A 27,624-nucleotide genomic window follows, 5' to 3' on the forward strand; every position below is an offset into this window, starting at 1 on the left:
CCAAGGTGTGTGGATAATTTGTCTCTGTGTCTCTGAAATGGATCGTCCAGTGTGTACTTCGCTTCTCGCAGATGGACACCATCACCTTATTGTGGTTATGAAGAAGGGATGGAGGGATAAAACTCCCTTGAACAGCACACAGATCTGTGGGACCGATGGGAATGCATTTTTTTCACGGATTTCAAACCTCTCTGCAGGAAAGACGTGTTGACTCCGTGACGATGGCAGTAAACTGTTGTAGAATGCTCGAGGCTCCAGGATCAGGCTCCATCCTGGAATGTTGATCGATCGGCTGATTTACCAGAAAGCAGGGGTGTAGCTGTGCAACAGAGAACATTGTTTTTTAAGCACTTAAAAATAAACAAGATGCCTTTAGGCTACTAATTAAACAATACTTGGCTGTGTTCAAGTTTAATTTGGGAACGTTACAGTTCCTGTGAAACATGACTCTAGGTACTTTATTATTGCTGATTACGCTGCTGCAGTCTTAACTCCGATCTCTGGATTTGTGACTATGAATCCTGTCAGGGCGACGCAAAAATCTCTTTTTTTTTTTTTTTTATTGGCTGGCCAGTTGAAATGATGGCAATCTGCACTGATGATGTATAGGAAAAATACACAAAACTCTATTGGTCATCTGATTTATCTAATGTATTTTTTGTTTATTTTACATCTGATTTACAAGATAGCCTCAGCAGAATTTGGATTTTTTTTCTTTTTTGGCCTGCTTGATTCTCCTGAAGGTGCTAAAGAATGATTTTAAACAACCACGAACTGTTTAGTTTGTGTTTTCAAGTACCAGTATACCAAAAATCATCTGCTTTGATACCTAAAAACTGAAAGGTTTGGGAACCGCTGCCACAGAGCTGGGGTTCCCAAAGACGAGGTCTGGCCCCCACTATGGCTCTGCTGTGCTTCCTACCATCACACAGCCACTATAATTGTCACAAAATACAACAGCAGTCCTAAAAAAAACACGACATAAAATCAGTTTAATCTATTTGTGTTGTCATTATGCCTTGTTGCTTTTAACCAAGCCCACCTGTAAACTGATTTGTGGTTATGCTGCTGATGATGGCTGATGGTCAGAAAGGAACACAAACATACCCCCCACCCCTTCTGACCATTTGATTTTTTTTATAATTTAAAACGTTCAGGTGGGCAGTGCAGTTTTGGACACTGCCATCACCCCATAAGTGGGAGGCATGTTTCAGGAGGACAATGCATCTTCGGACAGATGTGTGTTTTATACATGCTGTCTTTTTTTCTCCTAGTTTAGGAACACCCCGACGGAGTGACTGCGGGTCTGGACTGAGCAGTTCCCGCATTTCTTCCCCCCCAAAAGCCTCCAACATAAATCCACGGCGCTGTGGAGAGAGGAGCCGCAGTGAACGCAGCCTTCAGTCGCTGCTGACGTCGCGTCTCTTGAGCGGAGGGCTTCTCGGGACGGGGAGGGAGGGAGGGAGAGGGGTGAGCGGGTTCATCGGGTTCATCCTCACAGCTCAGGTCTCTCCTGCCTCTCTCCTCTCACCCACCCACCCCCGGCTGCCTGTGTGGACTCTGCTGCGGCACAAACAGCTGATGGGGACGCGGAAGGAGTCGGGTCCCCGTTATTCTGGACGCCGAGGAGGAGAAGCATGACTCCGGAGCGGCGGCGGCAGCGGCCATTTTCAGGTGAACCTGCGCGCTGCTCCGGGTAGCAGTGGTGGATGTGTGAGCCTGGTTGTTTTGCGCCCCCCCACGTCCCCTCCTCCCCACCCCCCTGGAATGGAGGAAACGCTTTGTCCTGCGCGCTGTGCCGGTGGAATATAAATGATGATGGCTGATGGATGTTGCAGGGGGATGGACAGAGGCAGGAGTAAGATCGCATCCGACTCCCAGCCGAGACACGGGTATCCTCCTCCTCCTCAGCAGCAGCAGCAGCAGTACATCCAGACCGGAGCGCTGCAGCAGCAGCAGCAGCCGGGGAATGACATCCAGGAGCTGGCCTCCAAACGCGTCGACATCCAGAAGAAGCGCTTCTATCTGGACGTGAAGCAGAGCGTGCGCGGCCGCTTCCTGAAAATAGCCGAGGTGTGGATCGGGAGAGGCCGCCACGACAACGTCAGGAAGAGCAAGCTGACGCTGTCCATGTCCATGGCTCCGGCGCTGCGCTACTGCCTGGGGGACTTCATCGACTACTACGCCCGGATCGGGCTGCGGGGGGCGCCGGGCGCGGCGGCTCACCCGGCCGAGGAGCACGGCGGCGACGGGCAGCTCCGCGGCGGCCACGACGCTCGCCGGAAGGCGCGCGAGCAGCACGCCACGCCGTCCCCCGCCGGCTCCGTGGGCTCCGACGAGCATGCCCACCGCGTCCTGAAGAGCGAGTTCATCGAGCGCGACAACAGGAAGTACTTCCTGGACCTGAAGGAGAACCAGCGAGGCCGGTTCCTCCGCATACGGCAGACCGTCAGCAAGGGCCACGGCACCATGGGCTACTACGGCCAGGGCATCGAGCAGACCATCGTGCTGCCCGCGCAGGGGCTCATCGAGTTCAGAGACGCCCTGTCGCAGCTCATCGAGGACTACGGCGACGACGTGGACGAGCACGGCCGGAGCGGCTCGCGGAGTCGCCTCGACAGCCCCGAGCTTCCGGAGGCGGCGTCCTTCCGCGTGGACAACAAGCGCTTCTACTTCGACGTGGGCTCGAACCGCTACGGCGTCTTCCTGAAGATCAGCGAGGTGCGCCAGCCGTACAGGAACACCATCACGGTGCCCCTGAAAGCCTGGGCCCGCTTCGGGGAGAACTTCATCCGCTACGAGGAGGAGATGCGCCACATCTTCTCGTGCCACAAGGAGAAGAGGACAGAGGCTCGACAGGACAGCCTGGAGCACGAGGACTGACCTGTCTGCACGTGAAGAGGCTCCAACACACACACACACACACACACACACACACACACACCGTGCCACAACTGCAATGACTAGTTGGCTGAATTGCCAAGGGCTGGTAAACTTCCACTCACACCCTGCCAAGAAGTGATTCATTCATAGCCTTACTAATTTCATTTCCAGTGCTGCTTAATGCACTTTAGCCAGGACCAGACCGGGCCTAATTTTTAGAGCTCTGGGTGTTTTATTTTAATTTATTTTTATTAAACACAAACCCTGGCCTTTTTAAAATTGAGGGGTGCACTGTTAAAACCTATTACAAGTAACAAAGAGGTGACCTGGTTGGTAATGAATGCAGTTTTGGCTTGAACTTTGGGAACCCCTAATGCAAACACACGTGCAGAATTCAGCGAATCACTGGCGATAGATAGACAAAAACAGCAACAACGTGAATATTTCAATTCATATTTAGGTTTGAGTTTGAATCTAGCATTTAAGTCAGGCCCCCAAACTTTGATTTTTTTTTTTATTTGTTTGATGGGCTGTCCTGCTGGGTGTTAGGGTCTGAAACAGGAGGATAAGTGCAATACACACCAGTTAATGCAGCCTCTCTGTGAAGCAGGGGGGAGCACTTAGTAAATTAGATGTGATGTTATAAAGAACAATACGAAATGACTCTTGGAAGAGACATACTGGTGTGACAACGCATGCTACAAATGAAATGTTTGTGTTGTGACACGCATCTTTTTTCAAGTTAGTCACTTCATCATGAGTGTCTGATGGGATCCGGGGTTTGATCCTTTTGTTTTCTGGTTTCTGTCATTTTCACAATGTGGTGTTTTGATGGAACGGCGGTCACTTGTATCCACGAGGACCACTCGGATCAGGTGTTTACCGCTAGCTCGCGTGTCCTCGCTTGTACTGAAGTACTCCCAATTCACGAATCCAGCTTTCGGAAAGCGGAATCAAATCTTTCTCTTTTTTAAAAAAAAAAAAAGTGCAACAAATAACTGCGGTCCCAGCAAGGAATCTCGTGTGCATGTTGCGTCACCTGCCTCCTGTGGAACACGTGTACAGTTAGGTTCTCACATCAGCAGCACACACTCACACAAAAAATACAAACTCATAAGTAATTTTAGAGACATCTACTCTGCCAAAACAGAGCTGTTGGTCAATCTAATGTATTTAGATAAAAAGATCAGTTGTTTTGTCTAAAATGGAAACTCTGTCCAGGTTTTCTATTCACCTCACCAGCACCATGACGACCACAGAGAGGAAACTGTAGTGTTGCACTGTCCAAAGTCACAAGGATGCAGACAGTCATCGTGTCACACTGTCGGTGCATGTCCCGATTAAAGCGCCGCCAGTGGAGGAAGCAGATGTGTAGAAAAATGCAGCAAAACCTGAATACGTCAGCCAGCCAGTAACCGTAGTTACAACCTGACTTTCCCGCAACCCCTGCAGGAAAAGCGCTTGACGCGTGTTCTGCTGAATATGCACGATACGACCATTTGGCAATTTTCAGTCGTATAAAATCACACACACAAAAAAAAAGGGAGCCCCGAAGAGAATAGGATCACCCGTGTTGCGTAACTGCTCGAAGTGTAGTCTCCAAATGAAGCTGCAAATGAATTCATTTGAAGAATCAAAGTATTGCATGTGAAGGAAATGTTTTCTGCAGGCAACTGGCTTCTTGTTTTTGCGTTTAGGTGTCCTGGGACTTAGGCTGCAAAGAGCTGGTTGCGTAGGGATGCATTCAAAACATTCCCCTTAAAGCAGTAATAGTTGTAATTAAAACGGGAGGATAACTCCGCGTGTAAGAGGCGTACGAGCAGCCATTTGGAGTTTACGTTGACACACTCAGCCCCTGGCTCTGTGAGTGGGTGAGTTCGTCACTTGATTTGATGCTTGTTACACATAAAACCCACAGACTGAGTGACACCTTCTCCTCGCGTGGTGCAGGCTGGTTCGGCGGTGAGCCGTGAATGTGCTTACAGCATGAAACGACTCGAGCTGCAAATCAGATCGGCGAGGGGGGGAGAAGTAAACCTACATTTATGTCGCTTTTTGTTCACATCGGTGTTCTGAAACGGAGGCGTGTTTTGATACAGTATGTTACACTTTCTTGTACTGATGTTCCTAAAAACAACTAATGATTGCACCGAGAACCTGAGGAGCCTGGCAATCTAAGCACTTATAGATAAGATTGGATTTTACAATTCGGACGTAGTGGGTCAAACTAAGCATACTAAGCTTTTTTAAGAAATGAAAACTGTGCAATCTTATCTACTTGTTTTTAAAATGTATATTTATTTGTCTTGTAAAGTGCTTCCTGGCACATGGTCACTGATGATTTTACCTGCAACTATGAAGCAACACAGTAGCTGAGGTTTGAGAGAAGGTCATTGAGGGCATTTGTATTTTTCCATTTTTGAGGGTGTCCGCAACTAGATTAGAGAAAGAGTCTTTGAATGACTCTTTTTTTTTTCTTAACTGTAAACAGACAGAGAAAAAGCCTTCCAGGCATTATACAAAACAACAAATGAGACTTTAGGTGGATCTATGTCCGTGATTGATGTGTTAAAGCCCCGTTGATACCAAATCTTGGATTTAAAATGAAGTGATCAGTGGCATTCTGTCGAATTAGTTACAAATGAGAACGTTACAGTCACACATTTTGTAAGGCACATGGTTTATGTGTGGGGGCTGAAATTCAGCCTGATGATTATTTGTAGCTTTACTCAGCACTTGCAAAGTATATTATTTCCAAGACAAACGTTTGCTGCCCTGTGGACTCTGGACTCAATTACCAGAGTCGCGAGGTGTTACCAGTCAAAAAGTCTGAAGTTACTCTGTGGTGCACATTTGAAACCACCTCAGTGGTGTCTACAGGGCCCTGTTTAGACCTGGGACTGGAACTCAGCTTTTGATAAACCTAAATATGTAACCAAATAGATGCAATATAAGAGAAGTGAAGGGCCATAAAATGATTTGTGATTTTACAGAGCTCGGTGTCAGCGCAAAGACACTGAAGATTTGCACCCATAAAAACTCCCCAGCAGTAAAAAAACACCCGACGGCCCGCTGACAGCTGTTTTCCACACGGCTCCGCGGTGGACACAATTACTGTGTAAGTGGATACACAAGCGGCGTGAAACCAGAAAGGTCGGACTCTTGTTCTGCAATCGGCACAAAGCATTTTACAACACGGGGAGAACAGCGGGTACAATCAACTCCAAAAACAATTAGAGCAAACATCACAATCTAACAAAAACTTATTTTTTTATTAGCAAGGATTCTGAAAATTAGTTAATTAAAACTTTTAGCAGAATTCTTGTCTCCAGAAAGCTCAGACAGCTGTGTAATTGGCTTAAATTAGCTGAGCCTGAATTTAACAATGCTTCTTTCTTTTCCCCAAGTCAGTAGGTGGTCCTTCATTGTAGCTCAGAATGGTTTGCATTCACATTGGGCAACTAATGCAGATGAAAATATTCCAGGTGGTCTGAGCAAAGTCGTCTTCAGCCTATCCTGAGAGCGTTCACACCATTCAGGTGCAATCAGGTGGATGTCAATGCGAGGTCTGAATGGGGCTTATTTGTCTTAAACGCCATGGTGTTTTCCTTGTTCTTTGATGTTCTTATTAACCCCTCCTAAGAGTCAAATTAGATTTGCTGTGCTTATTGTATAGTCTAGTGAAGACGGTTGACTTTGAGATAGTGGCTTGTTTTATTTTCATATAATTGCTAAAAAATATCTATCACAATGTGTATAACACAAAGCACATTTTATTTAAGAAAATATATAAAATTATATTCTCTACACAAAACTGGTTTAACATTTAATGCCAGTGACATGGGCTTGAGAAGCCAACTTTCTTCAAAATAAAATCCTGAAATTAAAAATTTATTATATAGACCAAGTATTTATAATATAGCGAGGCAGTAGTGAAGTCTTTTACAGGGGTGATGGTCATTAGTCTGTTTAAATTATACAACTACAAAACGCACTTTAAAGAAAAGTTGCACTTTTGTTGTAATGATTTGATGTAGAGGAACCGACCATTTAAATCCATGCTTTCAGTGTAAAGTGACAATCATGAACCATAGCTTGTAGAATATGATAAGTTGCACTTAAATACCCCACCGTGTTTAGTGGTTTTCATATTTTTACCCATTCAGTCGTCATTCTGGAGTTCAACAAATGTCCGTCCATGCGTCATAATAAAGACAGTTATCAGAGAGACGCCAGAACTAAAAAGAAAACGAGCCCTACATTTACAGTCTTTAGCCATAACATTATGACCACTTACAGGTGAAGTAGAACAGTGATTATTTAGTTGCGTAGCACCTGCTTACGGTTGGGAAACATCAGTCACAGAGTGAACAATTTGTCCTTGAGGTAATGTGTTAGAAAGCAGAAAAGTTGGGTAAGGGATAGATGACTGGTCATAGCATCTCCACGACTGTAGCTCTCATTAGATGTTTCCAGTCATGAGTGGTAAGGACCCAGGTTCGTTGATGTGCGTGGCTCAAGTTCTCTGAGCCAATAGAAGTACTACTGTGGCTCAAACTGCAGTGGAGGGAAGTGGCCTGGACTGAATACGTTTATTATTTCAAATTATGTCTCTGGCAGGGTTTGTATATACCTTTTTAATGTGAGACACACGGCACAAGGATGAACTTTGAGAAGAGAGCAAGCCTGCGGTGGTAGCATCATGGTTTGGAAAATGTTCTGCTTGGAAACCTTTGGTCTTGTCATTCAAGTGGCTGTTACTTTGACGTTTATCATCTACCTCAACACCAATGCATAGAAACTGTATTCTCGGATGGCAGTGGGTTCAGTAGGATATAACACCATGCCACACTGCAAAAATGATCAATAAAGGTCAGTTTTTTTCAATCTGAATTCGGTTGAACACTTGTTAAATGTAGTGGACAAATATGTTGTATCTTTGGAGGCCTCATGTCACAACTTTCAGGACTTACTGATGGCTTAGTGTTTAGCAAACATTTGTAGGTTTAGTGGAGTTCATGCCTTGAGAGATTAGGAATATTTTGGTGGCAAATTCGAGACCTACGGTTGGGGCAGTGGTCATGATGTTATGGCTGACTGTTGTAAAGTCCTGTGAATTTAAACAGTGTAAAGACTGCATGACTACAAACAGGAAAGGCTCTCACTTCCTTGAAATTCATTCTATTGTTTTTTTTTTTTGTTTTTTTTTAAAAAAGCAACTATTAAAGGTAATCATGTCATCAAAGAAGGAGTGTAAAGGCTTGAGCGAGCTCTGTTATGTTCGGGACATTTGGGGAACTTGTCTTATATTTTATTCCATAGATGTAGCCGCAATTCAATCGGCCAGCATTGATTTGAAGTACAATATCACACGGGTTACATTTAGATCAACTTGAATGACTTGTATATTTGTTTTTAATAAGTTTTAACTTACCTTTTCCTACTTCTCTGGGTCCTCAGAGAGCATAGAGCCATGCATTCAAGATTATTATTTTCCGGTCTTCTACTAAAAAAAAAAAAAAAAAATCAATATGTCATGTCAGAGCAGAAGTTTCATGTATCAGGTTTATGCTGATTTCAGAGAATATGATTAGATAAATATATTTCAAGTTCTTGATTATCTTAGGTATTTGCTTTCCTGATTTGGCAGTATATATTATATGATTATATGGGATTATGTGATGAGCATGCACTCTGAAAAGACTTTAAAAGGTGGCTGTAAGAAGCTTTGCTCGAAGCAGACACCTTGCTGACAGAAAACAGCACGTGTGGTCGTCTTGGCTTTAGAAACAATGGCTTTTATCAAGACAAATCACCCTAAAATGAATAAACAATTGTTTCCAAATGAAACATTATCACAATGTCGGTGTCAAAGTCATAGAGATTAAAGTATGGCTGTGGCTCAACTGGTCATCTCTGCAACTAAACCCATATGCGAGAAAGTCTTTCAAACAGATAAATCATTAGATAAGTTATAAAGGTAGATGCAAAAGTCATCAATTTTAGCCATATTTTGATCACAGGTGCTTACTCCTGTCATACAAAATATCATCAGACGTTTTGGGTTGTATCAAATGGTTAAAAAAAATGTCACAGCTTCTGGTGTGATCCTTGTTTTCAGTGGACAGTAACCAGAGGGCTACAGGATTCTGGACTTCAACAAACAGCTCGATACAAAGACGTACTGTTTTCAATCCTGACGCCTTACAGCTCCCTTATAAGTTTGTTCCTGCTTTTTGTTTGGGCTCTTGTGCTTTTGTTTTAGAAGATTGAAATAAGAAAAAAACAGCCAAAGGCAACAGAAAACTACAGCTCTAATAGGATTGTTGTAATAAATATGTATAGCATTGTCACATCCAGAAGGAAAACGAACATTTTACAGAAGTAATTCTCCAACGGTCAGATGTGGAACTCGGCCTGACAACATGTGTTTGTTCCTGTGTGGTTGTGCAGGTAGAGTGATGTGAATGTAGGCGTACTGAAGAAGACATTCTGCTCGTTCTGTTGTGTTTTGCCTTCTGTTGTGAACTGGAAAATGTAGAACTATAGATGTTTGGTTTTCTTTAAAAAAAAAAAAAGACATCAATTAAGGTGAAAAATGAAAATGTGAAAAGGTATAAATTTACATAGATGTAATACACTGGTGTGTTTGATAGTCCTGTAAACTAAGACTTCTGAAACAAGGAAATGTTGTACTTTAGCACTTTCTTTAACGTGTACTCTATTCTGTCCATCTTCTACATGTAAAGTACTGTATGAATATTCATTACTTGCCTTGTGACATTTTAAACAATGCTACATTTAGAAATGGTAACCAAGAAGACAAAGATTTTAGAGTGTATGCATGCTAATGGTTGGGTGCCAGTATAACAGGATAACTATGATAAATGGTGCTATGTAATAATAAAGGTGCTTCTATGGACCCCAGCCAAATGCATGCAAAGAGGATCTATAAACGAAGAAGAAAAAGAAAAAAGAAAATGTACGTTCTACTGCTGTTCTCAAGTCGTGCTGCTTTCCAAAGATGTCCCACGTTTGAAAAATCCTACGTTCTCGTTGTTAAAGTGCAACAACCCTTCAAATTAATGTTCCAACTCTGGTTTACAGTCGAGGCACCTGACAGCATGTCTCTGCAAATATGAGCACAGTGTTTCCTGGGTTTATTGCCCTCCAAACACACATTCAGGGTCATGTGAGTTCATTGGGAGGTAGCATTTTAATATGGGTGGAGGCAGCTTCTGTTATCCAGGTTCTTTCCCGACTTTCTGAGCCACATCACTGGAATCTATGTATGGTGGCGTGACAACGAGTCCAATAGGAAATTTTAAATCTCACTTTATATAGCCCCCTTCGCACTTGAAGACGACTCTGCTATGACATAACAAAAACCTGTCATCAATGGTCTTTGCAGGGTCTTGACAAAGTCCTTAGGGGTGTATAAAAATTGGGATGGGCTCCCCATTACATATGATAATGTAGCCATAGGTTGTGGAGAGATTTGAGCTTGCAAAAAAATGTTGCCAGCAAGGTTGCGGTGTTTTATCATCTTGGTGGCAGCGTACTGAGGTTCTGGGTGAATCACGATGGCAGAGTATCAATGATGTGAGGCCTGCGCGCCCCGGCAAGGCTTAGTCATGGAGCGTTTAAAGCAAGACTAGCCTCATGCCTAGGCTACAACTGTGATTCTGACATGGTCATTAAAACCACCTAACCCAGGAGTGATAGTTGTAGCTGCATCCTGTCCGGGTCTGAGAGAGTTGCAGCTGGGTGGGTGTAGTAGAGCAGTGGTTCCCAACCCTGGTCGTCGAGGAACACTGTCCTGCACGTTTTCATTGTTCTCCTGCTTTTCAGCATGTCTTTGATGTCTGCAGAAGACTGTTAAACACTCACTCATTCAAATCAGGCATGTCAATGCAGTGAAACAACTAAAACATGCAGGATAGTGGCCCTCCAGGACCATGGTTGGTAACCACTGTATTAGAGCATGTGGAGAGCATCTCGGGGACTTGGAAAATAGCAGGGAAAAACCTATTTGATGAGTACTAAGATCAGAGAAGCATCGTGATCGTTTTAATTTTGAAGGTGGCACGCCCAAGTTTGTTGAATTTGGCCACTTTCTGAGGGGACATGTAGGCCATGGAGAGTGCAAAGAAGTCGTCTTCCAGTGTCATGGGGTCCTAACAGGCAGATACTGGCATGGCATATATTTTATATGACTAATTATCAGTACAAACCTCCCCCACACTTTAAAAAGCCAGAACCTGGATGAGTTTGAGTCCATCTGTAACCCTGAAGATTATCAGCAACAGTAATTCTTGTAAACCAGAAGGACCCTAAACTTTAGGGGCAGTCAGTTTTGAAGGGTCCAAAATCAGTCAGGTCTGTTTATGGTTATGCTGCCTGTGTGGCACAAAGTCTAAAAGATCCACAGACAATCTATTGACATCTTTTTGTACTCTCCATTCTTCGGATGTTCGTGTATTAAAATTATTTTTCATGTAGCACAGATACTGGACTGCAGACATTAGCGGGCTTTACAAAGTCAAAGACATTTGAGCTTTAAAAAACCTTTGTGCTCATTGTCTCTGGAAAGAATTTGGAAAGTATAAACTTGTGTCTTTGTTAGTTGTACTAATCAGTGCTCTTTTCTGTTAAATTCATTAAATGTTTATAATGAAGGATTATTGATGCTTTTGGTGTTTAATTTCAAGGGTCTGACCAATGCTGCACTACTTGGATCTGTCGGGTGTATTTTTTTTCCCTAAGATTTAGGAATTTATGTTAAATGTAAAAGTTTGTGTTCTTGTTCTAGAAGACTTTACATATTTTATTTTTGAACTAGAAGCACTCAGAGCAAAAACCTCCACCAAGGAGCAATCCGGATCATAATCTGGATCAGCACAAAAATTTAATCAGGTGTTCTTTGTACCATATTTGCCATTTCCCGAAAATTCATTCATAACTTTTTGAGTAATCTTGTGGATGGAAGGGCAGACAGACGGATGAAAACATAACCTCCTTGGCAGAAAGAACAAATTTACAACTGAGTAAGGAGAAAAAGAAAAACACACATACAGACACGATTTTGTGTATGTGATATAGTTTTATTTTAAACCAATTAATCAGAAATTGAAGGCGTATATAGCACTCATTGAAGGAATGAATGTGGCCCACCGACTTTTATGCCAGATCATCTTATGTTGAAAAGCCACAGAGTTACAGCTGCTTGGGTCAAACCTTGTAAATTACATCAATCTCATACGAGTCTTTTCATCTGAGTCTTTTTACACCTGGGGATTATTTTACCGCCGCAATATTCATTGTGTGCCGAGAATGGTACTTGTCAAAGTAAACAAATGGCTTGTAATTGTTGGCAACAAAACACGATTCAGCTAATTTCACTCATTGGTAGTAAATTCTGCATATTTGGTGGTCATTTTTAAATCATAGATGACAAACATGTACAAATTAAAATCAAAAACACTGAAAAATCGCGGCAGCTACTATGGCTTTAAAGATTTCGACTTCAAAGATTATATCTATTATATGATAAATCGGCCTGCCATAGAAGATTTCTCAACACTAACGGCGTGACGTCACTTCACGTGCCTCAGTACTTGATTGTCAGAGGAAGTGTCGCTTTTGGAAACGATTTGTATTTACAGTATTTGTTCAGTGTACTGATGGGGTTTTGGCCATCCCTGCTTACAGGGCCCAGCAGGAATTTCACCTTTTCTTTTTTGCAGTCGCTCGCAGGTCAGTACGGTTTCATTTGCGTGTCTTTTTCCGTTTAGCTCGGCGTCAACACGGGCGGTGGAGTCAGGCTACCAAATGTGTCGACAGCTGTTCAAACTGGCTTAACAGCAGCTCGGACTGAAACTGTGGTTGCACTGATCACAATAAATCTCACGATTAGTGTTGATTAAATCAAATATCTTTCTTCATGCAGAGAGATAAACTGACTCACCTCTTGTCACAACAACAGCTGGACAAGTTCCAGTCATTTCACTGTCTCATAAGAAGCCCAGTGTAAAATCTGAGTGGAAATAAATCCCCAAATACATAGAAGTGTTTACTGTGTGGTTGCAAGAGGTACAGTTTTTATCACACATTATCAGAATTGGGCTTGAGACACTAAATATAGGCGATACAGACACCTTCTTTGCTTTTATATTTGTCACAGCACTACATCTCTGTCTACTATAATATATTTTTTCCTGTTCTTGGTCATTTCCTCAATATATGAATGAATTTAATCCTTTAAAAACATATTTTCAATGGTTCATTGCCTTGTCATTAATGCCTAAGAGCTTTGTTTGTTTCTTTGTGTGGGGTGGGAAATAACCAATCATATTTTTCTATGCAGTTCCTGGGCAGAATTTCCTCCACCTGTGTTATCCTGCTGGTCGTTAAAACAAATGAGTGCAAGTTCGGATGGATGAACCAGATTAACCAGTCAGATTTTGTAGCCACTGGGGGTTTTCTTTGGACTCTCTCATGACTTTCTGTGTATTACCAACACAAAATAGGAGCACAACTTAGAGTATCCATGCCACCGATGCTTTTTAAGCCAGTAGAAAAGACCCAGCAGTTTTCCTTTCAGTCATTTAAAAGCTCTTACATGGTTGTTGACAATGTCTAGTTTATAACGGGGAAATATAAAATAAAGGGCAATCAAGTTGTGGAATACCAAATAATATTCACTGTCCTACATATTGATTCCAATCTCTATAATCCATCTGCTAAAAAGGCAAGCAGTCCTACAGTTCTTATAAAAGTATCACTGACTCAGATGAATATTACATGCTCTCTTGTTTTTAGGTTCATTAAGACTGTAGAAAATCTTAATCTTAATGGCACACAGGATAACTAAATATTATCTATGGTTTTGAACAGTACTTCTTCAGACTCGCAGGATACGCTGAATAGTTGCTGTGTTCCCCATTTTTGAACTTCCGCATTGAGGAACTGCTGCGTAATGGAGTTTCAGTTTGGTCAAGCACTACTTCAGTCAAGTGATTGGGTAACCATTTTCTTGAACTGTCACCTAAAATGTCTTAAACTGAAGCACGTGTAGCCTGATCCAAGACCGGTGTTTGCTAGTATTGTTGAAATGAGACAAATCGGCTGTAATCGCCTTGTCAGATTGATCTTCTGTGTTAAAACGTGCCGCCCACTTTCTAGAAACCCATCATACATTTATACAGCAGTATAAATCACAGTGTTAATGGCTGCAGTGAGGGAAAACCCAGTTTGATGAGTTAATAAATCAAGGTGCTTCTTTTGCCTCGGTACGTACGGCGGAGTGCGGCCCCTTTCAGATCGTAGCTCCATGATGAAAACAGAACTGCTTTTATAGCTCGCCCACAGCCAGGATTGCAGAACTAAAAAGGATAGCTCAGCAGCACTGAGGTGAGCTTCTTTAAAACAAAGACGAGCTCCGTGATAACAGTTTGAGATTTCTTTGTATTCCGCTCTTAGCGCAAGAAGCTCTCAAATCTCACCGTCATCCGTTTTAGACCTTACTTTCTTGCAGCTTCTTTATGTATTTAAAGTCCCGCAGCTGCTTATTTGCACAGGTTGTCATCATCATTACGTGACACTTTTAAATCACGGTCATTTCAGCCCTGTCGCTGCCTCCCGAAGCGGATCACAGATGTAACAGGGGTGGGTGAACTTTGACCCCTGTTCTGTTTCGATGCTTTCAGGCGATTACAGAGGCACGCAGAACACATGTAGATCATGGATTTAAAGTATGATCGGGAGTGAAAGGTTTTAAAGATTCCCGCTCAATAGAATCTGTTTGTGAATACAGGCTGACTCAGCTTTTCAGTCTTAACGTACCACCCATAGGAGACATTCTGTTCCCTCTTATTCACAGAACTTCAGAAGGTCCAAACAAGACGTCTGAGTTTGGAGATAAAATTTTGTTTGCATTCTTAGTTCCAGCACGGACCAGGGAGATCAGTCAACGAGTTTAGGCTCTTTGCAAGAACTGTTCCAGGTTTAAACACTGCAGTACTAAAGTAATGTAATATCCAGCCAGTCAATAAAACACAAGCTCAGAATTTTGTTTACCTCCATAAATTATGGGCTTCTATCTGGGTTAAATCGTCTGTGTTTCCTTGAATTTTAGAATAGAATAAACTTGAATGTCAAAAAGACTTCAAGGCACTCTCTTCTCAGAATTCCTTTATTTCCACGGGATCTTTTGTCTAGACATGTAAAAACAAACAAACAAAAACAGAACAACAAAAACTTCCACTCGTTTTGGCATACAGGTTCAGTGAACCTCAAGTTCTTTTAAAGAGATGCTCCACCTGTAATGGTATTTTTCATTAGCAGATGTTTAAAAGTACACGAATGCAACAAGGGAAGGCATTTTGGTCTGCAACACTGGTCAAAGCGCTGCACGTTAATCTGATGGAAAATAGCAAAGAGTTTAAAATACATGGAGGGAGGAAAACAAATTGTTCAAATCTGTTACAGGAAATATTTTATAAAAACAAACATTGAGTCTTATACTGCTGATTATTTTGACTTTATTTTGCTGCTCAGTTTGCTTCATGATATTTTGTAACTGTGTCTTGTTTGTTGTAGTGTCCTTGTCTGTCTTGAAATATGTAATAATAATAATAATAAATACACAATAATATTAATATTGACTTGGAGACATTGGGAAAGTGTCATCTTTAATGCCAGCTGCAGCACATAACTGCACTGCACAAAGAAACAAAAAGATGAACCTGAGTGAAACTTACAATCTATCTTCTTCCAGACAGGTGATGAGTTGCAAGGCTTCAGCTGAAGTATAAGGAGATGATGGAGGATGATGACAGCAGGCCTCTGCTGAGCTCGGAGTACATCGGAGAGAGTTACTCCCACAGAGGCTCCACAGACACGCTGGACTTTAGAGTCAAAAGGTACATTCCTGTGAAACACCGTACCAGTCATGCATGCAGTTAGTTTCGGTGTGAGAGTGAAACTCACGGATCAAAAACTGGTTCAACCATTGGTGCTCCAATATGTCAAGATCCTCGTTTTCTGACATGGGAGGCAAAATGATTGGCTTCGTCAGTCTTGTAAGGTGTCCGCATTCAAACATGTAGACACCGGCCACTTCAGATTTGATGTTTCAAAAAGAGCTGCCAGAAAATAAAACGTTTACCAACATGGAGAATGTGCAAGAATGTGGAAGAGGGCTTCCTTGTTCAAGGAGGTACATTTTTTTTATATAAGACAAAAAGATAACAGTGATGCAGATCCACATTTCTCAGCACCTGCACGCTGTCAATATGGTTGGTTTTCCTCCCTATTGTTGTTCAAGCTTCAAACTTGTTATAAAAAGGTTAATTTACAATAATTAATATTTGTGTGATGTGACCTTATAATGCGATAAAGGTCCACAGATTTACACTAACATAATCAAAGCTTGTTTTTTTGGCACTCCTCCCTTTTTCACTCTCTGGCTTCTCCAGAGAGCCCACCTTATTCCTGTGGAAAGCCCCGCTTGTTTGTGTTTGCTCAATAATACTATACCTTCTACGGGCCTGGCTTCCTAGAATTCACTTAGTATGCAAATGCTAAGATGTTTGAGTGTGTCGTGTGAGTTTGTCACCACCCTGGCATAATTCCCCACTGTATTAGCAGTTTATGAGAACTTTAATCCAGTTAGGCATTTCACAGTGACCAACAAGTTCCTAACACATTAAACATTACAGGAACTCCCCTTTGCAAGTCAAAAACAGTTGTTTAAATTTGCAGTGGTCAAGTATAATCCTTTCTTGAGGATTTCCAGAGTACTGCACTGCGTTTTATTATACTCCGTTTATACTACATTATATTATACGCCACTGAATTTGTTTGACAAAATTAGATCAATAGATGGATAGATAGATGTTGTGCATGGCTTTCTTTGTGGATTAAAAAGTAGAAAGCTTTATTTTATTTTTTTAAATTAACATTTCTGAAACAGTTCTAAAATAATCTGAAGAATAACTCATAAAGTCATCATTTTTCCAGATAAAGAGTAAGAGACATAAACGGGTATCTTTCAGGGCAGTGAACAACCAAATATGAATAGAATGTCTGAAGGCTAAAGATTTTCACACACACACACACACGACAGGAGATTAAAAAAATAGCAACTCATTATTAAAAAAAATCGCACAAAATTCATAAAGAGAGAGAGGGATCCAAACTGGGGACAAAACTGAGTACCTAGGACAGTTGATCCAGTTTGCACTGCATACGGCCTTCCCTTGAGCAGGGATTCCCCCCAGAAAAGAGGCTGGCGGCCCGCCAGGCTTATAAGACACTGGGGGAAACCCTGCTTGAGGCACTGCAATCATAACAGCCCACATGTAGGTTAAAGCTGCCCTTCCAAATAAAACCAAAGCTCCCCTTCCCCAGCCAAAATAGAGGCCAATAACTAAGATAAAAAGCGTTAACTTGTCTCGCCCAGCTGGCGAGAACCCCCTCCTCTGTGTCTGAGCTTGTGGCGCTGTCCGACGGCCCGATGACTGATTTCACCAGACCCTCTGGATCGACTCAGCATCAGGTAAAAGCAGCAAACAAGAACAGCAGCAGAAGAGCAATGTGGTGAATTCTCCCGGCTAAACTCCAGCCCTGACCATCTACAACAGGCAGCTGACCTCCCCTCCTCACACAGGAACATCCAACCACCCACCTTGATGTCTTCATCGCCAGCAGCCCTAAATGACCGCGACCGATTGGAAGCTCATTCTCCTCTCAGCTTAGTTCAGTCCCAGTGTGTGTTTCTCCTCTGACTAATTACAAAAACCCGTTCCTTATCAGTCTCTGCCTCTAGTGGATCCTACCCAAACTACGTATGTGATTGCAATAAATATAAACTTCTATTTTACATTAGGTCCAACCTAAATATACACATAAGGGACAACGGTAAAATTAGGTTGAGTCATATTATGTGCGTGCAGCAGTCATAATGTCAGTGTCAAGTCAAAAAGCGTAATTGTGATGTGAAACTGATTCTGTGAAGTGCTTTAAAAATGCTGGAAATAATGTAATTATTTTTGTGTGTGTACTTTCAGGCCTTTCCATGTGGAGCCGCGGAACATCATAAAAAATGATCCTCAGGAGAGGATATCTGCCAGAGCTGCCATCCTCAACAGCAGACTCAGTTACTACGGCAAACTGACGGGCTCCTCTGATGCACTGTTGGTGCGTTAAGAGTTTTAGTTGCTATGGCGATGCACTTATTAGTATAATCGTATTTCCAAGGCAGGTGTTTGTAACGTTGCATGAGGGCTAAACACTGTTAGACTGTAACAAAGGCCCTTAAATCAGTCACTGATTTTACATTTTTCTCTGAAATATTTTTGCTTGCGATTTGCTTTTATTTACATGTCCAAGAATCCCTTACAGGAAGTTAGTTCTCATGTGTGAGTCATTTTTTGTGTCCGGCTGCAATGGACTGAGCATGACAAAGAGACGTTGGAGGAAAAGCACCATGTTTTCTCATGGGACAGTGCTGGCAACGCTCCTCAACACAAATGACCTACACTCTCTCTTAAAAGTCACTTTCTTTTTGTTTGTTTGTTTGTTAAAACTACGGCAACATAATTAACAAGATTTACTTAAATATGTTGACCTGTTCCATAAAAAATTGAGATTTTATTTTGCTGTTAAACACAAAAATACATAAAATCGTTTTTATTTATTTGTTTTTTAAAAAACATTTGTCACTAAACATTTTAAAATTTTAACTTTGCTGCTTTTTTTTCTTCCCCAGAGACCTCCAAATCACGTAATCCTTCCACCAGAGGAGATCTACATCTACAGTCCTCTTGGGACCGCTTTTAAAGTGTCAGACGGCAGCCAAGGCTCTGAAAACCCCAGTATTATTACAATGTAAGCCCTTCTAGCACCAGCTACAGTTGAATGCTTGTTCAAGGAAATTAGAGCTTTAATCACATTGCTTTTCCTTTCTTTGCAGCTTTGCGATATGGAACACGATGATGGGTACATCCATACTCAGTATACCATGGGGTATTAAGCAGGTGAGAGGTTTATTTCTCACACTTGAGCTCCTCGGCTTGTTCAAAGCCACTCCGTTTATCTTAAAATGCAGACATATATTTAAAACATTTTTTATACTTTGTCTCTTCAGGCTGGCTTCACTCTGGGTATTCTCATCCTCATCCTCATAGGCCTGCTCATGCTGTACTGTTGTTATATTGTCATCAAATCGCCAAAGACCATCAGTAAGTTACGCAATGTCAACTTTTTCAGCTGCATTCTGCACACAGTAGGAACACAGCATTGTCACAGTTTTTAAATAGGAAGAAACATTATTTTTCTATGCAGTACTTAAAGTAGTTCCTCTGTTTGTTCTTTATTCACCGGATCATAATTTGTTACTTATCTCCTTGACTTACCCCTTTTCCTAGCAGTTATATGACCAAAGTAACTGTGAGAAGGTGGTCAAAAGAAGCTGAAGGAACTCTTCAGGTGTTTGAGGCAAGACTGTAGCCTCAAAATACCACATTTAGAGTCCCATTCAGCAGGTCTGCCTTTACAAACCAAAAACGGGGGATTGTGAGGAACTTATTTATACCTGAGCTGAATCAGGACAACATGCAAATCCTGTGGAAGACATCTGGGGTCTTGTTTCCATATCTGTAAGGCATCATTTGTTCTCATTTGCAGCAACATCCCACTTATTAGAAGTCCTGCAGATGCTGTTATTGACCCACACAAGTAATGAAGTAGTCACTTTTTAGTCACTTCTCATTTCCTTCCTGGTTTAGAGAACCTAGTCACTGGCATTGCTGATGGGGTTTTTAGATTTCTCTGTTGTGTTAAAATGACTCAACAAAGCCTCCATCCGTCCAGTTTCTTTACCTGCTTCTTTTTTCCGGGTCGCGGGGGAGCTGGTGCCTGTTTCCAGCAAGAGGTGGGGGACATCCTGGACAAAGTCACAAGTCCATTACAGGGACGCATAGATTAACTCTGATCTAAGAATAAATCCAACATAGGAACTTTTGAGACAGAAATTTAAAAGACATTCAAATCCTCTGGGAAATCCACTTAATCCACTTCAGAAAGTTTTGGTTACAAAATATGAAATTATGAGTGGAGGCTAAAAGACTTGTGCAGAATACTGTAGTAGTAGTATAATTTGTTTAGTTTGAAAAATTACTGCATCTTATCTGGTGACTTATACACTGTTAATTCTAAAATTTAAAGTGTAGATTACCAATCAAAAAACTGAAATCAGAGAATTAAAGTATTTTTTAAAAGGTATATATTTATACTTTTATGAAAGCAGCAAATATTCACTGCTGTGATGTTTTCTCTGTTTTGTTCAGCCACCGAGGACACATCCAACTGGGAGTTCCCAGACGTTTGTAGGTTCTACTTTGGAAAGTTTGGCCAGTGGTCCAGCTTGATCTTCTCCATGGTGTCCCTTATTGGAGCCATGGTGGTCTACTGGGTCCTCATGTCCAACTTCCTCTATAACACTGGGCAGGGGATCTACAGTAAGTCACAGAGGAGAAAACGTGTATTTACTTGAATAAGGCTAATCTCTGTATATCTGTACGATATATATGGTATGTTTCAAAGTGCTAGATAACAAAAGTACATCTTAGCTGTTGTTTTTCATGTCTGGATTTGTTAACTACTGAAGTCTCCCAACAGTTCCTTCAGTACTGACTCATTTGTGATGGAAATGATTAGTTTATATTTCCTCCGCAACATTCCTCTTTTAGCAAATGTCAAGTGCTGAGTGAGCTTTGGCCGACTGTTGCTGATGATCAGCAAGTATTTATTGACTGAACTGGTGCTATTGACTACTTTTAAACTTAAATGTAAATCCCATTTCAAGTTTAAACCATGTAGTTTAGTCCTGGTTGCATCTAGAAATGAAAACAGATCATGACAAGCTCTAAGTATTTGTATAAAAGAGCATTAAATGTAAAATAAAAGTCATATAGTTGGGAATCAGTTGTTATTGGATGATCTTTTATCACCATTATCCTGTAAATTTAATTTATTGATCCAGCAGCTTGACCGTAGTGCTTTTCCTGTTTTCTCCACAAATATCAGCAACTGTTTTCCACATTCCAATCATTACACAATCAGCCTCCACCTTCTCCAATCACAATGGTCTCTGCTGACACCTTTGCCTGTTTTTTTTTTGCAGAAGTTTGTGAATGCAATCAGCAGTCAGTTCTCTGATTCACTCAGCTGAAGCACAGCGGCCAATCAGCCTCCGAGGCCAACCCCGGGTTACACAAGGCAAACGTGTTGCAGCCTTATTACATGTCCTCTGATTTCCCTGGACAATGGAGAATAATTTCCATCATTCACCCTTCCCCCTGAGAGCAACGAGTCAAGTCTCTTGACCTGTAGTCCCTTTTGGAGATTCTCAAAATATCAAAATGCTATATAATCCCTAAAGGAAAGAGTCACTGTAAAACCAAGTCATCACAGCCTTTTGTTTGTCCAATTGTAAAATAAGTTTAAACTGCTTATAAAATATATATTCAAACTTATTTACTTGTTCATTATTAATCTATGACCCTGGGAGTGTAACCATAGTCACAAAAACTTTGAAAATGGAGGAGAATGGACAATCTCTCACAATCTGCCCCCGTTAAAAAGGCCCAATATTTGTGCTTGTGTTTTCCACCAAAAAGGATCCTGATTTTCATATATATATATATATATATATATATACAATTTTTTTGTTTAAAAAAACAGTTCACATTAAAATGAAAACACTGACATTTTTGTTAGTCAGCGCTAGATGCATGTTCTGAAGTGTGACCTTTTTAAAGAAGTTCAGATCAAAGATCGACTCCAATCAAATCAAGATTAACTCAGTTTAGCTGTTTGTTGTGATTCTTCCAGGATTGTTTCTGTTATCGATAACTGAGTTTCAATTTGTACAAAATGTATGAAATGTTGAAAAGATGACAAAAGGTGGAACGAACATTTGTTTATAGATCCTGATTGTTTTCATGCATCGAAACAGAACATTTTCAGACAGTCAGTCTGTTTCTGAGCTAACTTGCTGCTCTTCGATTTTAGACTTTGCTCACAACATCAGCGCGTCAGACTCCGAGTTTGGTACCAACGGCTCAGACAGAGGTAAGCCGTCTGTCCCATGATACTTTCAACTTCAATGGCTGCACGTTTTAACTGCCTTATTCAAGTTTGTGGACTTATTTCTAAGATCTAGGACCACTGTTTTTCTCTAACAACCAGACTGGACCTAACGGCCAAGTTTTTTTTTTTTTTTTACAATATTAATTTCCAAGAAGTGAACTTTTCTGTTGGTAACCAAGTAGTTTGTGATAAACATTTCATTAAGCTTTTGGTTTATTGCCCATTCTATGCTCCAACCCTCGCCTATGATCATGAGATTTGGATCAGGACTGAAAGGAAAACAAATTAGAGAACAAGCAGCTGAAGTGAGCGTCCTTGGGAGGATGTCCTGGCTCTGCCTTTAAGGAGCTCAGACATTTGGGAGGAGTTTAGAGTAGAGCCTCTGTTCCTTCACATTAAATGGAGTTTGCTGAGATGGTTTTGGCGTTTGCTCAGGATGCCTACTGGTCACCTCCTTTTGAAGGTTTTGAAGTGTGTCCCACTGGAAGGAAATCTTGAGGCAGACTCAGAAGTCGCTGAAGGGATTCCTTCTGCTCTGGGAAGGCCTCTTGATCCTCCAGGAGGAGCTGGAAAGTGTTGCTGAGGAGAGGGATGTCTGGGTTTATCTCCTGAACCTTTTGCCTCCCCAACCCAACTTTGAATTTTACGAATATCTAATATTCCTAAAATTCACCATACAGGTGAGGGATTAGAGTGGATATAGGTACTGAAGTGAAGTTTTTACTTCAATATTGAACCCTAAAACACCACAATGACTCTGTACTGTCGTGTATCTTAAGAACAATTAAGGAGGACGATCAAAATAACACCTGAAACATTTCACCACCTGCAACAAATGTCTCAAGTGTTGTGAGAAGGAATTAAAAGGGTTTAAAGTTGTCAAATCTTTATTATCCCAACTATCTGAATTGGTTGTTGCAGACCTAATGAAACAAAGATACTAAGACAAAACTTAAAATATTTGTGCTGCTTGGAGGGAAGTAAAAATTAAATGAGAACATCACTTTTTGCCTGATTTGAGGATTGGTAATTAACAAATTTATGCTTGATGTGCCCAATGTGTAGACTTTCTTATATTTCCTCAGTTTTAAATAGTAAAAAGAGTTATTTAATGGAGATGTTTATTAAGGTTTTTGTCAATTTTTTCACTAGTCATCTGCCCATTCTCCAAATCCAACCCTGGAAGAAATGACACCGGCAGCCTGTTTTTTCCCGACAAAATGGGAAATTCCTCAGACTCAGCATCTTTTGACCACTATTGGAGTAAAACCAACACCATCCCTTTCTACCTCATTATTCTGCTGCTGCCACTGCTCTGCTTGCGCTCGGCGTCCTTCTTCGCGAGGTTGACGTTCTTTGGTAAGGTTTTTGATTGTTGATATTTTCTTAGTGCAGTTCAGAGGGCTTGTCACATGGTGTGCACCATAATCTCCTGACAATTCCCTTTGCTGTTGTTACTGTCAACACAGTTTTAATCTGATCGACATTATTATGAGAACGTGATATGGCTGTGAGGAATGAGGTAACTAAATAAACATGTCTCTGAATGTGTCAAAGCCTTCCTGTTAGTGTCAGTTCCAGAGAACAGGCTTGGGAGCAAATATTTAACTCCAACTAAAGAGAAACCAGTTTTCTCTTTAACTTCTCCTACTTTTTGGCAGGCTCCCTTTAGGTTTGTGAGGATACACTAGAGTTTCCTTGAAGCAGACTGAAAGTAAAGGCCTCACCAAGTCGAAACAGACAGCTGAAACAGTGGAACATGGCACTCGGATTATCAATACTCTTGTTTCATAGTTGGCTACTTTTATAGTGCTGACATTCAAAATAACAAGAACACATGTGCTGAACAAAGCCTAAATAAAGCCCTATCAGTTATTGAGTTAAGGACATTTACTTTCTTTATAGATGCAATATATAAATGTATATTATCAGCATATATATTCATTCAAATTCAGTCTCACCCAGCTCAGAGTTTTAGGTAAATTAAGTGTTTTTAAACCTGCTTTGATTGGTGTTGACCCTGGTTGTGCTGCCCGTTGCATCACCCGAGTACGTTTCTGTCGTGTCCAGGCACCATATCAGTTATCTACCTGATTGTTCTGGTCACCGTCAAAGCTGTCCGTCTTGGGTTCCACCTCGAGTTCCACTGGCTCGATACATCCCAGTTCTACGTTCCAGGTAAACGTTCTGTCGACGCTGCCGAATTTCACTTTGTAAGACAGCTCACATGAAGCTCACTCTTACCAACTTTGTATTTGTATGCTCTATGATCATGTGTATCCGTGTTTTATTGAAATTAAGTTTTTAAAGATATTGTGTAAGAATACCTTGAATTCTGTGAATCTGGAATCATTTTCTTAGGCCTAGAATAAGTACAAAGGCTGTTATTATTATTTTTTTACTGTATTCATACATATCTTCATCCTCTGAGTGCCATCTATTGAAGGTATTTTGATGAAACGCTCAAAGTGTTTTTCCATTTTTTTTATTAGCTGTTGAAAGTTGTGACCTGCAAAGGAATTTAAAGGCACTTTATGTGGTTATAGATTTTGATTTGTTTCTTTACTGTGTTCTTTACATGTGAAGAAATGTGTCCTTTGTCGTCTTTCAGAGTTCAGGCAGTTCTTTCCTCAGTTGACCGGTATTCTCACTCTGGCCTTCTTCATTCACAACTGCATCATCACATTAATGAAGAACAATAAAAACCAAGCAAACAATGTAAGCCTCTGCAGAATCCATGTTGTTTGTCTGTAAAGCTGAACTTGTGAACTTGATGCTTTTCTTGGTCTATTTCACTTTGGCAATTAGTCATAAAGTGGTAGAAAAGAATTATATTATATACATATATTATATGTGTATAGGTGAATCTTCATATTCTACATTTAGTTTTATAGTTTTAAAGTCTTTCAAGGAAAAATCTTGGACTTTATTTTAAATTGAATTGACTCTAGACCATAAAAGCTCTTGTCGGGGCACGCTACAAAAGAAGCATGTTTAAAAGCTACAGGTGCTTGTAAATATTACATATGAGGCCTTCTGCTTTAACAACAACGCTCGTATAACAGAGACGTGAACAATCCTGGGTTCTCTTTTTACGTGTTTGTTTCTGAATGTTTTCAGGTCCGGGACCTGTCTGTGGCGTACCTTCTCGTTGGGCTAACTTATCTGTACGTGGGGGTTCTGATCTTTGCTTCGTTTCCCTCACCTCCTCTTTCCAAGGACTGCATTGAACCAGTAAGAGACACAATTTCTATTTTTTTTTTATTTTCTCAAAACTTAAAAATAAAAAAAAATACAAAAAGGAGATGAGGGTACTTTCCCCTAACAACCTCTTCTCCCGTAACACACGGCTCTTTGAAGTGAAATACAAAACAGATTTAAAGTCTTTTGAATAGTTAGAATTGCATTTCTTTTAAGACAAGCTTATAAAGGAAGAGCTTTTATTTTTTTTAGAGGGCTTATCAGATAGCATCATTTTCCTCATAAAGCCACAATAACTGGAGAGTTATTTTTAGCCAAGCCAACACTGTGGATTCTTTCTCACAGAACTTTTTAGATAACTTCCCCTGCAGTGATTTGTGGGTGTTCGCGGCCAGATTCCTGTTGCTGTTCCAAATGATCACTGTCTACCCGCTGTTGGGATACTTGGTGCGGGTCCAGATCATGGGTCAGATCTTTGGAAAACATTACCCCAGGTACTGTAAAAAATTACAATCTTTACTGTTAATGATTTGGTATTTCTCAGTTTAGATTCCAGGTTGGTCTAAATGTTTGATACATACTTCATAAGTCAAAAGATGTTACAGATGTGGGCACATCTGCTGTACGCTTGGAAAGAAATACTTGTACTTTCTCTAGTTTCAAGCATGATTATGAAAGTGCTTCAAACAAGCTAAGTTGTGGGGAAATACTCTAAAAAATATATATTTATTTCTGATTTTACAAAAGAACATTGGTTACTTTTATATTTATATTTTTATCACAAACCTGTACATTGACCTTCCACTGTCAATGGACAAATTTACCAATGTGGGGATATCAGACAGCAGTGTATTTATTTTATTTAATGTGAAAGTTTAATATTTGCACTTAGTGCTTTTGTCTTATTGTCTCTCTTCAGTTTCTTTCACATTCTTTTCCTCAACATCATAATTGTTGGAGCTGGTGTTGTAATGGCCAGGTTTTTTCCCAACATTGGGGTCATCATACGGTACGTATGACATGATTTTATTAATCATTTCTATATATTATTATACTAGAAAACAGAATGATCTTGAAGAGAAAGAAGAAGATCAAGAAAGCTGTTTACATTAAGAAATCCAGTGGTTTGCTTGGCAAGGCTATGATAATTTTAGCATAATAACAGGCCCAAAGCAAAGGAGTCCTAAAGGCAGAGGTGCACCAGATCAATAAAACTCTCAAGGTGCAGGCCTTTGCAGCGATATCGTGACTCTGTCCAGTGCACAGATGCAGGTGTAAGATGAGGAAAAACCCTCAAAAGTGAGCAAAAAGTTGGCAGTTTTAAATACTGATGGTCCATGCCTGCATTTACATCAGTAAAAGGAGCGAGGGAAATTGGAGAAGTACAGTATTTGGGATTAAAGAACAACTAGTGGAGAGGAGAGGAAACCCATAGTGCTGAAAGCAGCTTTGGGATAGTGGCTCCAATAGAGTCCATGTCCAACATTTCATGTCTGTCATGAAGAAATAATGAAGATATGGTGCAGAACCCCAACTTCAGGAAAACATAGAGGAGGAGATGCGTTTCTCAAAAGCCAAGCAAAGCATCCATAGGGTGAAGTAAGATAAAGAGATCAGATAGTGCAGCTCTTCTCTTTTCTTTCAAATAAAGCTTTCCCGACTGGCCCTTTTAGTAATCAAATTCTTTATCAAGTAGAGGAATTTCTTCCAAACTCACAAGGGGTTTTTACTAGTGGTGGTCCTCTTCCAGACACTTTACCACTTCTTCCCTAACAAGCATTTGTTTAAAGCATCTATCCTGAGACTGAAAAAGGCTGAACACATTGCCTAGAAACAGAAACAGCCGTAACATTGTTTATTTCCAGAACTCTCAACAGCATTTACCGTTAAAATCCACGCAGTCTAGTCCATTTTTACAAAATACAAGTTGGCTGGACAGGCTTTTACCTTTGCTGAGTTATCTACCATTTCATGTACAGCTCAGATCCTCACTCTCGTCTGTTTTCCTTTTGCAGATATTCTGGAGCGATTTGTGGACTGGCTTTAGTATTTTTATTTCCTGCCTTAATCCACATGATCTCGCTGAAACAGCAGGGGAAACTCACCTGGCCATCAGCTTTTTTCCACAGTTTCCTTATCGTCCTGGGCGTAGCCAACTTAGTTGCACAGGTTTTTATGTAAGAAGCATTCAGTCATTCTCATTCAGAGTGGAAAAGACCCGATGAGGAGTCTTGTGCTGCAGTTACTCCAAATAAACCCACATTAAACCCAATCCTTCAGTTTAATTTCTATGGAGAGAAAATAGTCTCAAAATATCTGTGCGTGTGTAAAAGTATTTGTGCGTGTGTAAAAGTATTTGTGCGTGTGTAAAAATATTTGTGCGTG

At 40.9% G+C, this 27,624-nt stretch overlaps 2 protein-coding genes across 2 annotated transcripts; both read left to right on the forward strand.

Annotated features, from left to right (window-relative positions):
* The first annotated feature begins 1,564 nt into the window (after positions 1-1,564).
* purg (purine-rich element binding protein G) lies at positions 1,565-6,000 on the forward strand. Its single transcript, XM_025008376.2, has one exon. It carries the CDS (start codon positions 1,813-1,815, stop codon positions 2,881-2,883), a length of 1,071 nt encoding a protein of 356 aa, XP_024864144.1. The 5' UTR covers positions 1,565-1,812; the 3' UTR covers positions 2,884-6,000.
* Positions 6,001-11,895: 5,895 nt separating this feature from the next.
* slc38a9 (solute carrier family 38 member 9) lies at positions 11,896-27,511 on the forward strand. The gene is made up of 15 exons (XM_025008375.2): positions 11,896-12,639; positions 15,662-15,806; positions 17,955-18,084; positions 18,656-18,774; positions 18,860-18,923; positions 19,034-19,127; positions 20,235-20,405; positions 21,961-22,020; positions 23,191-23,397; positions 24,109-24,216; positions 24,650-24,756; positions 25,159-25,272; positions 25,585-25,733; positions 26,159-26,248; positions 27,255-27,511. Exons 2-15 carry the CDS (start codon positions 15,703-15,705, stop codon positions 27,418-27,420), a joined length of 1,683 nt encoding a protein of 560 aa, XP_024864143.1. The 5' UTR covers positions 11,896-12,639; positions 15,662-15,702; the 3' UTR covers positions 27,421-27,511.
* Positions 27,512-27,624: the final 113 nt, after the last annotated feature.

The sequence above is a fragment of the Kryptolebias marmoratus genome, linkage group LG14 (assembly GCF_001649575.2).
Source record: "Kryptolebias marmoratus isolate JLee-2015 linkage group LG14, ASM164957v2, whole genome shotgun sequence".
In the NCBI taxonomy this organism is placed as follows: Eukaryota; Metazoa; Chordata; class Actinopteri; order Cyprinodontiformes; family Rivulidae; genus Kryptolebias; species Kryptolebias marmoratus.